The sequence below is a fragment of the Palaemon carinicauda genome, chromosome 39 (assembly GCF_036898095.1).
Source record: "Palaemon carinicauda isolate YSFRI2023 chromosome 39, ASM3689809v2, whole genome shotgun sequence".
NCBI classification, from domain to species: domain Eukaryota; kingdom Metazoa; phylum Arthropoda; class Malacostraca; order Decapoda; family Palaemonidae; genus Palaemon; species Palaemon carinicauda.
This window is the reverse complement of record NC_090763.1, coordinates 63,268,538-63,280,748: the sequence shown is the minus strand read 5'-3', so window position 1 is coordinate 63,280,748 and position 12,211 is coordinate 63,268,538. Positions and strand designations below refer to the sequence as shown.

At 36.7% G+C, this 12,211-nt stretch overlaps 1 protein-coding gene across 1 annotated transcript in view; it reads right to left on the bottom strand.

The window, feature by feature from the left end:
* The window catches only part of LOC137631422 (uncharacterized), an 80,281-nt gene that overhangs the window by 54,025 nt on the left and 14,045 nt on the right, over positions 1–12,211 (bottom strand). The window contains exon 3 of the mRNA XM_068363187.1: positions 5,026–5,067. Coding sequence (XP_068219288.1) covers positions 5,026–5,067 — 42 coding nt within the window. The remainder of the gene's footprint in view (positions 1–5,025; positions 5,068–12,211) is intronic.

Here is a 12,211-nt window from a genome sequence, read left to right as displayed (position 1 = left end):
CAGTATCTGTCAGGAGACTAATCCAACACAGGAGGATTTAATGCCAACAGGAAAGAGCACTGGGCTCTCTCCGGTTCGCAGTAGTGACAGACCCGGTGCTAAGAAACACAGCCAAAGGATGCGCCAGGAGTCTGGAGAAGATACGCATCAAATGCTCGAAGAGATCGACACGGTTGACACCGACCCAATTGCGCATGCTATGGAGGCCGCGGTCAATGAATAAGAGCCTAGCACAGACAATTTTCTTGTAACCACCCCAAACATCAGTGGCGATACACACGGAAGCCTCCCTGAAAGAACGGGGAGGCCATCCGTATGAAAAGAAAGGGCAAGAAATTGATCATTCCAGTTCAAAAACATTCACACCAACACCTTGGAGGCTATGACAGTCCTCCAAACGTTGAGGAGACTATCCCCTCGCAGAATAGTCCACATCAGATTGGCTCTCAACAACGAGGTGATAGTAATACTGTATGTCTAATCGACAAGGCTCGAGTTCACCTCACATCAACCATGTGATGTTAGCCATCCTCCGCCTGGCAAGGAAGAGTAGATGGCATTATCAAGCAGTTCCCCTTCAAGGGTTCCGTGATGTGACGGCGGATGCTCTATCCAGGCAAAAGCCGATAGAGACAGAATGGTCCCTAGACGCAGACTCATTCTCCTTTATTCTCGATTAAAGTCCCAGAACTGCAGATTGATCTCTTCGCAACGAGCGACAACTAGAACTAGTAGCCCCTTACGAGAACCTTAAGCAAAAGCGATAGACGTCATGTCTTTCGACTGGAACGGATGGAATCGAATGTATCTGCTTCCACCAACCAATCTGCTGCTAAAAAGTAATTGACAAGCTAGTATTCTGCAAAGGAACAGCTCCTGTAGTGGCCCCCAAATGGCCCAAAAACAATTGGTTTTCTCTAATTCTAGAATTGAAATTGTAGCTGTTTCCTCTGCTGTACCCAGCTTTAACAAATCTGGTGCAGAAGTCGGCTGCTACATTTCATCCCCGAGAACCAACAAGCTGCATTTCAGGACAAAAGTTCGGGATCTCGAATGTGACCGACTTCATTGTAGAGTACAAGTCCAACCAGGAGACAATGTGAATTGTCTTGGAAGAAAGGGGCACCCCTAATGAAAAGAAGGGGACCAACAGAAATTTCAAAAGGTTTCTGTCTCTTTCTTCTTTTACCTACTCGAACGAGGCCTGACTTCCACTAAGATAACCACGTGCAAGTCGGCCTTAACTAGACCTCTTCTATACGCCTTTGAGACGAACCTTATAAGCGAAACCTTTTAGAAGATACCAAAGCATACACTAGACCCAAGCTGACAACCCCTCTAAAGCCCATTACACGGTCATTGGTCAAAGTCTTACACTATGCTTCAAACCTAAACAATAAGAATTGCACTCGGGAACTAATACAGAAAGTCAATTTTCTGTTCGCAATAGCCCCAGGGGGCTAGAGTTAATGAAATATAGGCCATATTCAGTTCACAGAAGAGGGAGAACTGAATCCTTTCCCAATACTACTTTACCCGCCAAAACGGGCTGCCCACCAAAAGGTGGGGTCCTTGGAGAATCTGCCCACTGAAGGAAGATGTCCCCCTATGCCCATTAGGGGGATTTAAGGTAGGAAGATGTCCCCCTATGCCCATTAGGGGGATTTAAGGTCTATCTTCATAGAACTTCAGACTTCAAGGAAGGACAGCTCTTCCGAGGCGATACCTAGGATAAAAAATCTATCCCTAAAACTAACTGATAGCAGTGCTCACCTACTTATTCGCAGAGCGGATCCTGACAGCTCACCCGCAGTTCATGATCCTAAGAAAATTGCTTCTTCACGGAACTTCTTGCAACACTATTCGAAGCAAGAATATAAGATAAGACAAGTTGTGGTGGCAGCGGGTAGTTCTAAAGAACCCGTCGTCTAAGCCTGCGACGAACAGTGAACTGCTTCGGGACTTTCCAGTGCATCGGGTGCATGGGTACATTTACCCTCAAGTGCAAATCATAACTATGATGAACACACTGTTCCACATAGGTGCATATCTGACCGATAACACCAGTGCCGAGTGAACGTTTGCGTCACGGTGTTCATGCATTTCCAAAATCTCTACAGATCAGTCAGATTTGGTTTCACGTCTCTATTGAGTGGCATCATTTCGATGAAATTAGATATTCTCCCAAAAGGAGAAAATATGGACCCTGATGTGTTTTCAGTGCCAGATCAGATTCATGCCCAATTGTAACTACAATTGATAATTCAGCTACAAGGTAAAATACTGAACGTATTAGCGTCTTATTGCTGCTATCTCAGTAACAGACTAATAAAACATACTAGAGTTTTAATTAAGCCCTAGAAGGGCCCAACTTGAAATCAGAGTACATATTTCCAGGGGATAAAGGGTAATCTCTAAGATTAACCGTCCATCCCTATGGAGATACAAACTTTGAATCCTTATAGTCGAAGTCGACACTTTCCCTGCAGGTGGCAGGAGGCCCTAAGCTAGTTCCAAGCTCAGTGGATATGACACATAACGGTAATGTCATATATAAAGGTCTAGGAGACCATATAAGGAACTCATTCAAAGTAAAGGCACTTATACAAACCCACAGATAGTACATTCAAGTAATTCTCTGGTAAACTTCCACCAGGACAACATGGCTGAGTCCAAAAAATGGATTTTGAGCAAAGCGAAAAATCTCTTTGGGTGATATGACCATATCGTCCTGATGGACCCTGCCTCCTTTCTAAAAAAAAGGAGTATACATATAAGTAACAAAGTCCCCACCCGAAACAAACCTATCTGCGGCTATCCATGCTTAATTGCAACAAGGAATAGTTCGCCGGGGTGGTACGGGGAGGGGATCCATCAGGTAACCTTGATAACGGCTCCCCTTCAATTTCACCTCTCTTCCCTCTCAAAGCAAAAACTCTATTTGTGGTGAAGATGGCCATGTGTTGTATCAAGAGATATGTCCCCTGATATTACACAATATCCTTAAAAGTTATATTAAGGATACTCGCGCCAGGAGTTACAATTCTGGACACCTGTGGTTAATTCTCTGGGAGTATCACAATAGCCAAATATCCCTTAGAAAGCTGCCTAAAGGAACCTTCCATCAGGACGACATGGCCATATCACCCAAAAATAGATTTTTCGCTTTGCTCAAAATCCGTTAATGTGTGCATGTATGTGCTAATGTAGTTTCCTACTTATTCTCTTTACGACTTTCGACAATGCTGTATTTCACCATTCTTCATGCCATATGTTATTCACTTATGGTTTTCCTGCCCTTACTATTTCCCTCTGGAGTCACTTACATTAAGGTGGTTTAATGCAACCTTAGGGTCAAAAAAAGAAACAGATGCTAGCCCTACACTGACTTTTAGCTGAATAAAATAGTGTCAACAGCAAAATTTATAAATAACCTGGGCGACAGGGAATCCTTTGCATGCGGAAATACGGCTTGAATAAGCTAGAGTATTATTTGCAGCCGAATTTAGCAGTTTTTATTTCAATTTAGAGTTTACAAACCATTTCAAGAATTCATGTCCATAAATCAAACGAACCTCTCATAATGTAAGTATGGCTAATGTCCATTAGAAAGACAAAAGAAAGAAAAAAACTATAAAAAAACCCATTATTATTACTAGCCAAACTAAAATCCTAGTTGGAAAAGCAGTGCTGTAAGCCCAAGGGCTCCAACAGGGGATAATAGTGCACACTGCCAATGGCCCAACCAAACTGATAGCTAGTGCACCCTATAGGACTGAACTCCAATTATTAAGAGGCAGAGAACTCATATGTCATTTATTTACTACTATTTATCCTGTAATTTCTATTTACTCTATCCCTATTAACCAGTAGGCTATCTATTAATACATGTACTTATGTACCGATTGTTATTCTGGGGACCTTCATACCTTATTCAGTATGATAAGGTTAACATAAAATATTAAATATTTATGATAGTAACGACATTAAAAGATGACTTAGCCTTTTAAGACTTTCCACATTTACAAAAGGCAAGTTGAAATTAAGTTTTGTATAAATGTATATATAAGTTTACAACTACAACTTACAGAATATGTAAGACATTCCAGCCAACACATCGAAAATATGACGTTCCAAACATGAGAAGTGGAGTGGTAGGTGGTCTAAAACGTCCTAAGAATAATTTTTATACTTATACTAGGTACAGAAAGGTATTCTCTGCATTTAGTGTGACTTCTGTTTCTTAGGCTATGCATTTGCACCTACTATAGGCTAACATAAGATTCTCTTGGAGTGGTCGGCGCCAGTTTAGTATGTGGCCTACCTTTCGAATGTGGCCTACGAAATTCTATCGGTTTTAGTATGTGGCCTAACCTAACCTAACTTTACCTTACCTATCAAGACAGGGAGGCCACACACTAAAACAGAATAAAAAAAAGGTAGGCCACATACTAAACCAGCATCGAGTGGACTTAGCCAAGATAAGTTGTCAGTGTGTAAAATCTAGGACTTTGGTAAAGTAGGCCTACATTTGTTCTCAAGTTACGATTTGACCACATAAATTGAATTCACCTTAACTTTGCATCAATTAATGAGATACCTGCAGTATTTCATGGCATTAGTATTAAAATAAATAACACCAGATTAATTGCTCTCTTATGCCTCAATTGTTTACCGTCATAATTTTAGCCATTTGGGTAGATTAAAATGAACTAAGAGTCATGCCTTTTCAAAGACGCTTCAGTCTTATGTTGGGTTAGCTTAGACCAGTGTACATCCTTTAAATTACCAAATTATGATAAATGGGGATTCACTAATTCCGATTGGCTTTCGAAGCTGGTCTACAGTCGGTAAAAACGGACAAAAATCAGACAAAATTCCCTAATAAATCCAAAGGACATATCAAAGTTGACTTAAAAACTCAATTTCCCTTTCATAGATGTGCCAATCACCAAAAACTACTCAATAACCTATGGATGACATAACGAGATTGGTTAATTACAAACTTACTAATTACAACCTTACCTGTAGAGCAGTCACAACAACGTTAACACTTAACAACACAACCTGTGTGAATGATATATTTACCTGAAATACTCCAAAACTTTCTATGGATCATATAGATGGCGGCACGGTCCACAAAGGCATTCGGACTTCCTGATTCCTTTATCCGTTGTCAATTTATTTATTTATTTTTTTTTTTTTTGTGATTTTTAAATAATGATGATTTTCTCAAACACCAGGTGATTGGAATCATTGGCATTTATGCATGAAGTTTATAATCTGTAGGTCTACTTAATTCTGATATTGGTTGTAGATCTCTTGATAACAATTTACCAAAAAGATGTTTTTAGAAAAATATTTAAATAACAAGTATTTAGAAATTTTATTGGACCCCATTCATGTTTGCAGAATGAAGGTACTTCCGTTAATAAACAACAGCTCTTTAAAGGTCAAAACTGCATTGTATTAAACAAATCGCAACTTTCAATTAAAATGAAAGGAAAGAATAAACAGTGCATCCTTGGTTCTCATGGCAGTTGCTTAATTTGCAACAACCACTTCTTGCACCAAGTTGCGAAACTTTTTGGTTAATTGCCAATACACATTTTTTTCTTTAATTACATTTTCTTTTACTGTTAGTTCCCAGAGATTTGAAACTGTATTAGTGCTTTGAAGATAAATTGATGTAACTTGATGATAATTTTTAAAGATTTGTTTTTAAATCATATTGAAACAGCTGACGCTGAACTGGATTTGGTTTAATAGGCCCATTTAGAACTTGCCTTCCAGTGACCCTCATTACTGACTGAGATGGGTAAATTATAATGAAAATGGCAATGTTTGAAAACATTCCGATAAATCTTATTTTTTTACGAGTGACATCATGTTACTTGATTATTCATTTATTATCAGTTATTCTTAAGCTTTGTTACAATTGTCAGCCCTATGAGAACCTGATAAGGTTATGAATGCTTCTTTTCTAGCAAGGTAGGCCTACAGATGAAGATACTCCAGAGCTTCAAACAATGAATCAATTTTTACAAAGGAATCAAACTCTCAATGTCTTTGCATCCTTGAAATTGCATCACAATCAAACATTCAACCTTAAATTGTATATATTTCCTGGAATGTTTCAAAAAATGCCTTTCAGATTTACAGGTACCGTTGTTACAACTTAAAATTATTGTTCTTAGCAACTGCCAGCTGTAGTACTGGACTATTGGATCACTTTTTAAGTCAGTCAAATCTTTCAACTTTCCATTATGTTAGACTTACATAATTAATATGCCTATTATGGCAGTGTCACCCAGAAGTAAACCTTTCTCATAATGTTTTAAGCACTACCAAAGCTGTTTTACGACACCATCCTCAATAAATAATGAACTATATAGATTATACTGCCATTTTTTCTTTGACTGCTTTGATAAAATCTCCATCTACAAGAAAATTCTCGTTGTTCTATTTTAGCAACTTAACAGCAAAAATACATTGAACATATTTATCCGTATTGTACAGTTGATTCGCATTTAGCTAGAGTAATGTATTTTGCATAAGCAACTGAATTTCTAATGCAGCAAAAAATTCAGCATATGTGGCAATGACTCCACACTCCATGGAAAAAAATTGAATTCTCTTTGTTTAACCCAAACACAGTTATAGCAATTTCTAGCCAGTTTTTCTTTTATTTTTTCATTTTTACAATTGGTTCAGAGTGAAATTTAACGATCTTGAACTTCATGCACATGAAATATCATTTTGTAATATAAGAGAACCTGTAATACAATTAGGTTAAAACTATACCTGGGATTCTATCATATTGGATTTCTTATTTTGGTGGTTCTTAGAGCTTCAGTTACTAATAAGCACTTGGAAGAACGCCTTGGCTTGTTGCTGCTTGGAGACTGTCTACCAGCCATAAGCAAGTGGATGGGGGCGCCACTTGCAGTTTGCCTTGCATCACACACTGTATAGCATTTAAGGGTCTTAGCTGAATATATTTAGACCTCACCCTTAGTGGTCTCTTGCTGCTTATATAACTTTCCAACTTCTTAGAATTCATCTTTCTTTAATTTCCACCCTTCATTGAAGGTGAAATTCTGTTAGGCCTGAGTGGAATGTTGAATTCTGTTCAGGTCTGAGCTGAATGTGGCTGTGGACATTAGTGATAATTTGTGCTATGTTGCACCAGTAAGGACTCCCTTAGGATGTACAACTAGCTGATTTTAAAATGGCTGCGGTCTGACTTGAATAGGAGGGTGGTCACTCTTCTAATGGCTGTTGTTGCTTCTGATATGACATTTATAACCGAATTTTTAAAACCTGGTCATACCAGTTTCATACTACAGTATACAGAGATGATCTTAACCTTTGATAAACATATGAAATGTTAATAGACCACCATATTAAGGAACAGTTACATTGGCCTAGGTGTCAAAAACACTCGTATTAACTCCCTTCAAAGTGTCCATAAGACAATAGGCAATAGCCAATTCAGTACAGAATAATATATCTGGGGTAATAAAATAATACTAACCTTTTCTTGTATGTTCTATATACATATTTAGAGTGAAAATATTGATATATAATTTTCTTAATACTCTTTTTATTTTAAAATATTTTCAGTTACAGTACACTGCATCTTAAAATTGCTTACTCATTAAACTGAAAAACAAAGTTCAGCTCGAACTGAAAAGAAAGCTTTTTCCAGAAATTTGATAGCTGCACTGACATAAGTCTACCAGATGTACACTACAGTATTCTAATATAGTACATGGCATTACATTTCACAGAAGTACTTCACTTTGCCAGGTAATAAGTTAAAAAAAAAATTCCAGAATACACATCATATTCCGTAGTGCTAAATTGGACACTAATCATTTACATATAAAGATAAATACTTTACAATAATTAATGTTTCATTATGTATAGAAAATAAACTATCCAGTTATATAGTAACATCACATATGAAAGAGTTCAGAATTGACTTCCGAACTCCCAAGTTGCCTTTCCCCTTGAAATTGCCTCGTCGCCTTTTGCCTGTTGAGCCCTTCATGCGCCAAGTACACCGTGACATCACAGATAATATTATAACGTTCTTCGGTGCACTGCCTAAGCAGCTCCAACAGAGAGAGAGAGAGAGAGAGAGAGAGAGAGAGAGAGAGAGAGAGAGAGAGAGAGAGAGAGAGAGAGAGAGTCTTGAAAAGTGTGATTACAATGGAAGATTTTTATGTTTCAGTAGTGTGGTCTGTATGCATGCACATTCATACAAGTATATATGTAGGCCTATGCATGTGTTTAAATGTTTGTGTATATATATATATATATATATATATATATATATATATATATATATATATATATATATATATATATATATATATATATATATATATTGTGTAGTTAAAATTGGCAAATAATTTTCTAGTTTCTTTCCCTAATGTTTAGTCACACTCAGCATGGCCAATTGTAAACGTAACTGTTATGGATTTCAGCATACAGAAACTTATTATCTGATTGTTTATCCTTTCAATAATCTATTCAAACAATATTGGGTGGCAATTCTTTCCCTTTTATATATTTTAACGTTGTTTTATATGTAGAATTCTTACGCTTGTTTTAAAACGATGTTCTGTCAACCCATGTATTTATAATAGAACGAATGGTAAAGAGATGCTTGCACATATAACATATATGTCCTTATGTAACATGAAGGTTTGCGCATGTTTATTTGATATTTACTTTTGTCCATATATTTGCAAAGACTCTATATATGCATATGGGTGTGTGTATATACATACAATATATAAAAATATAAGTAAACATACACACAATCTTACTCATACACATAAAACCTACTTGTGTATTTGTGTATGGATATGAGAGAGAGAGAGAGAGAGAGAGAGAGAGAGAGAGAGAGAGAGAGAGAGAGAGAGAGAGAGAGAGACAGGCTGATAGAGTAACTTTGGTTTTTGACATGTCCATAATAATTATTCGAGCTAGCAATAGTCATCATATCACCATTGTCATTAACATTTATCAAAGCCGTCACTCCTTTGAAGTTTAAAATAATAAAAACAGAAAAAAAAAAACAACCTCGACCTGATAACAGCTGGTGATCTTGGTCACAGACAGGTTTGGCAGGGCTCCAGCTGACTGCTTGAGTGTTCACATGACATTCTCTTTTGGAATATAAAAAAAAAATGGCTACAAATGCCATTAACAATGAACATGCTGTATAACCTAATTTATTTTAAGTCACTCAAGCAGCAACAGAGATTTTTGGGCCACTTTACTTTTTCTTTTCATCGTTTCAACAGATTCTGTGAGGGAGAATGTCAGATTATTGCAAAAAATCAACTTTACAATGAATGTAGTAATCCCTCCTTCAAAATGCTGCTGTGTTTAACCAGTTTGGAGCAGTTCTTTAAAAAAAATGAAATAGCACTGATGAATCTCACTAACCCCAGAAAAGAATAGATGCAATAAATACAAAGGTTGGTTATATACGACACAAATATGACAAAAATACTTTTTAAAATTCCACCCCAAAATTGTCGACGATGCCAGGAGCGAGAAATTATCAGAAACTTCCAGTAAATAAAAGTGAAAATGTATAAAATTCACACTGACAATTAGAATCACAGCAGCTATAATGAACTGAAATAAAAAAAAGGAACGCAAAATACAATTAGCTTCACATCTATAAGAATTTCTGGGGTTAATGTGTTTCGTTGGATTGTGAAATCGGCAATTGTTTGCCTCAGAAAAAGAGCTTGTTTATAGCAAGGTCATAGAAAGATATGTATGAGTGTGTTTATCTATACATATGATGCATATACATATAAATATACAGTATACACATTCATCTATTTAGATACACACATCATACAGACAAACTGTATATAGTGTGTGTATATATATACACATTATATGCACTGCATGTGTATATATATGTACACTGCAATCAGTGAAGTATATATATATATATATATATATATATATATATATCTATATATATATATATATATATATATATATATATATATATATATATATATATATATATATATATATATATATATATATATATATACTGATTCATCACAAAATTAAGGCTTATGACCTTACCTAAATAATGTTTACCATAAACAGGTCTTTTTCAACCTTATCTATTGTATGTTTTGAAAATAAAAAAAAAGGTTGGGCTAAACTAGCTACACTAGTGAAACCTACCTCTGAGGACTTGTGATTGACAGTGTAGAGCAGTACACATTGATGCCTTACAAAACCATAAAGTAAGTTTATATATAAAAAAAATGCTTTACCAAAATGGAATATAAAATATTTGACTTAAAACATTATAAAGCAAATGTGAATTCTTACAATATCTCTCCTTAACTCAAAATTTTTGTCACAAAACATTAGGATCCATTGGAGGCACTTCTCTGTTACATTGCAAATACAGTACTGTAGCTTAGGTTGTCTTCATCACAGTTAGACTTCTAACAAAACCCCTCACCGAAAAGGTCATGACATATTTCTACTTGGTAAACATGGGTGTAATATTTATTTTCCACTTACTTTATTTCCTGTTTCACTTCACACCAAGTCTTGACACAAAACATGCCCTCAGAGGCTAAGAATCACCAGCCTACACTATTGAAGCATTGGTTTAGATCTGATGCAGAGTTGTTACTGTGTTCTGACATAGTGGTTGACAGACAACCTTGCCACCTCAGTTGTTTAGCTGAACAGTGGATGAGCAACTAGACAACAGTTGAACTGAAGCCACTGTCTCATAGACAAAGTCCCTTCTGCTGCTGCTGCTACACTGGGCCAGCTGCGACGGCACTTGTAGGCCGGACTTTCCTGCTTGAACACTTACTTCACTTGAAGTTACAAAATTGGCTCACAAACCTGAGATACTTTACTACGAGATGCACTGCACACTTCACTGGCACCACATGATCACTTCCTCTCCTCTCCTTGTGTGGGAAATGAGAGTTAGATTTTGATCTTTAGGTTAATGCTTCCTATTTCAGGCATGCTTCAAAATTTAAAAGGGTCATATACTGTAGCTGCTTGCCAAAATTTATCTGTGTAGGCCACAAGCAGTTTCACTTTTTATTTTATTTTTTTTATTAAAAGTAGTAGAGTCTGAAGGAACAAGGACTGTACAGTTATTATGCAAAAACCTCTTGAGAAATAAACTGAAAGCACATCCTACATATTTTACACACACAACTGTGTTTCGCCCCTGTCTTTGCATTGATATGTTATCGTTAAAGCTATGGGATGATGGGCCATGACTTCTTTTTTTTTTCCATTTATACTACCAAAATGTCCCAAAATGTAAGAACTTACATAACAGCTTTAAGGAAAACTTCAAAAACATATGGCTCTTACAGAAGGGCGAGAGAATGACATTCATATGAAGGCCTAACCTCTTGAATAAAACATATTCTGCTTCTACTTGGCTATTCCACAGCCTTTGAAAGGAATCTTTGAAAGGAATCACTAGTCAAGAGCCGAATCCCTCCCTCCGTGGATCCTGCGTCCCTCCTACCACATTGAGATAAAAATAACACAGGATACAAGAGAACAGTCATTCAAGCTCTGAGATACAATGACGTGGGAGCATTTACATGATAATAAGCTTCATAGGACTTTATCTACACGTGTGCATGTAATATTTCCATGTCAAATTTAAATATCAACATACAGAGTGGATGGCACACTGCTCAGGGAATACAGTGGTAATGGCAAGTGAAGTACATGTCCAAGGAGAGATGGTCTCTCTAGGTATCTTTTACTTATAGTTTGCCTATTTTATATGCATTGGGCAAGGAAGAAGCTATGGATGAAGTCTAGTTGGTTAGTCTGTTGACACACATTAGTGAGGTAAAGTGAGCATCAGGTGATTTAATCACTGTTTTTTTTTTCTTCTAAAATTGTTGCCAAACTCATATATCCCAAAACCTAGAATGTCCCATCACATTTCAAAATTTAAGTACTGTACAACCTCCTCTATGCAGTCAACTGATGACCAACACTTCTGCCAAAAATAAAATTCAAATACTTTTGAGAATTATTATGAACGTTCACATAGGGTTACATGTTCCCCCTTAAGCTAAACTTTGCAGAAGTAGAACCCTTCCACTTTTTCAACCGCGACAAGGAACATTCGATTGTACGCCAATGAAAAAAA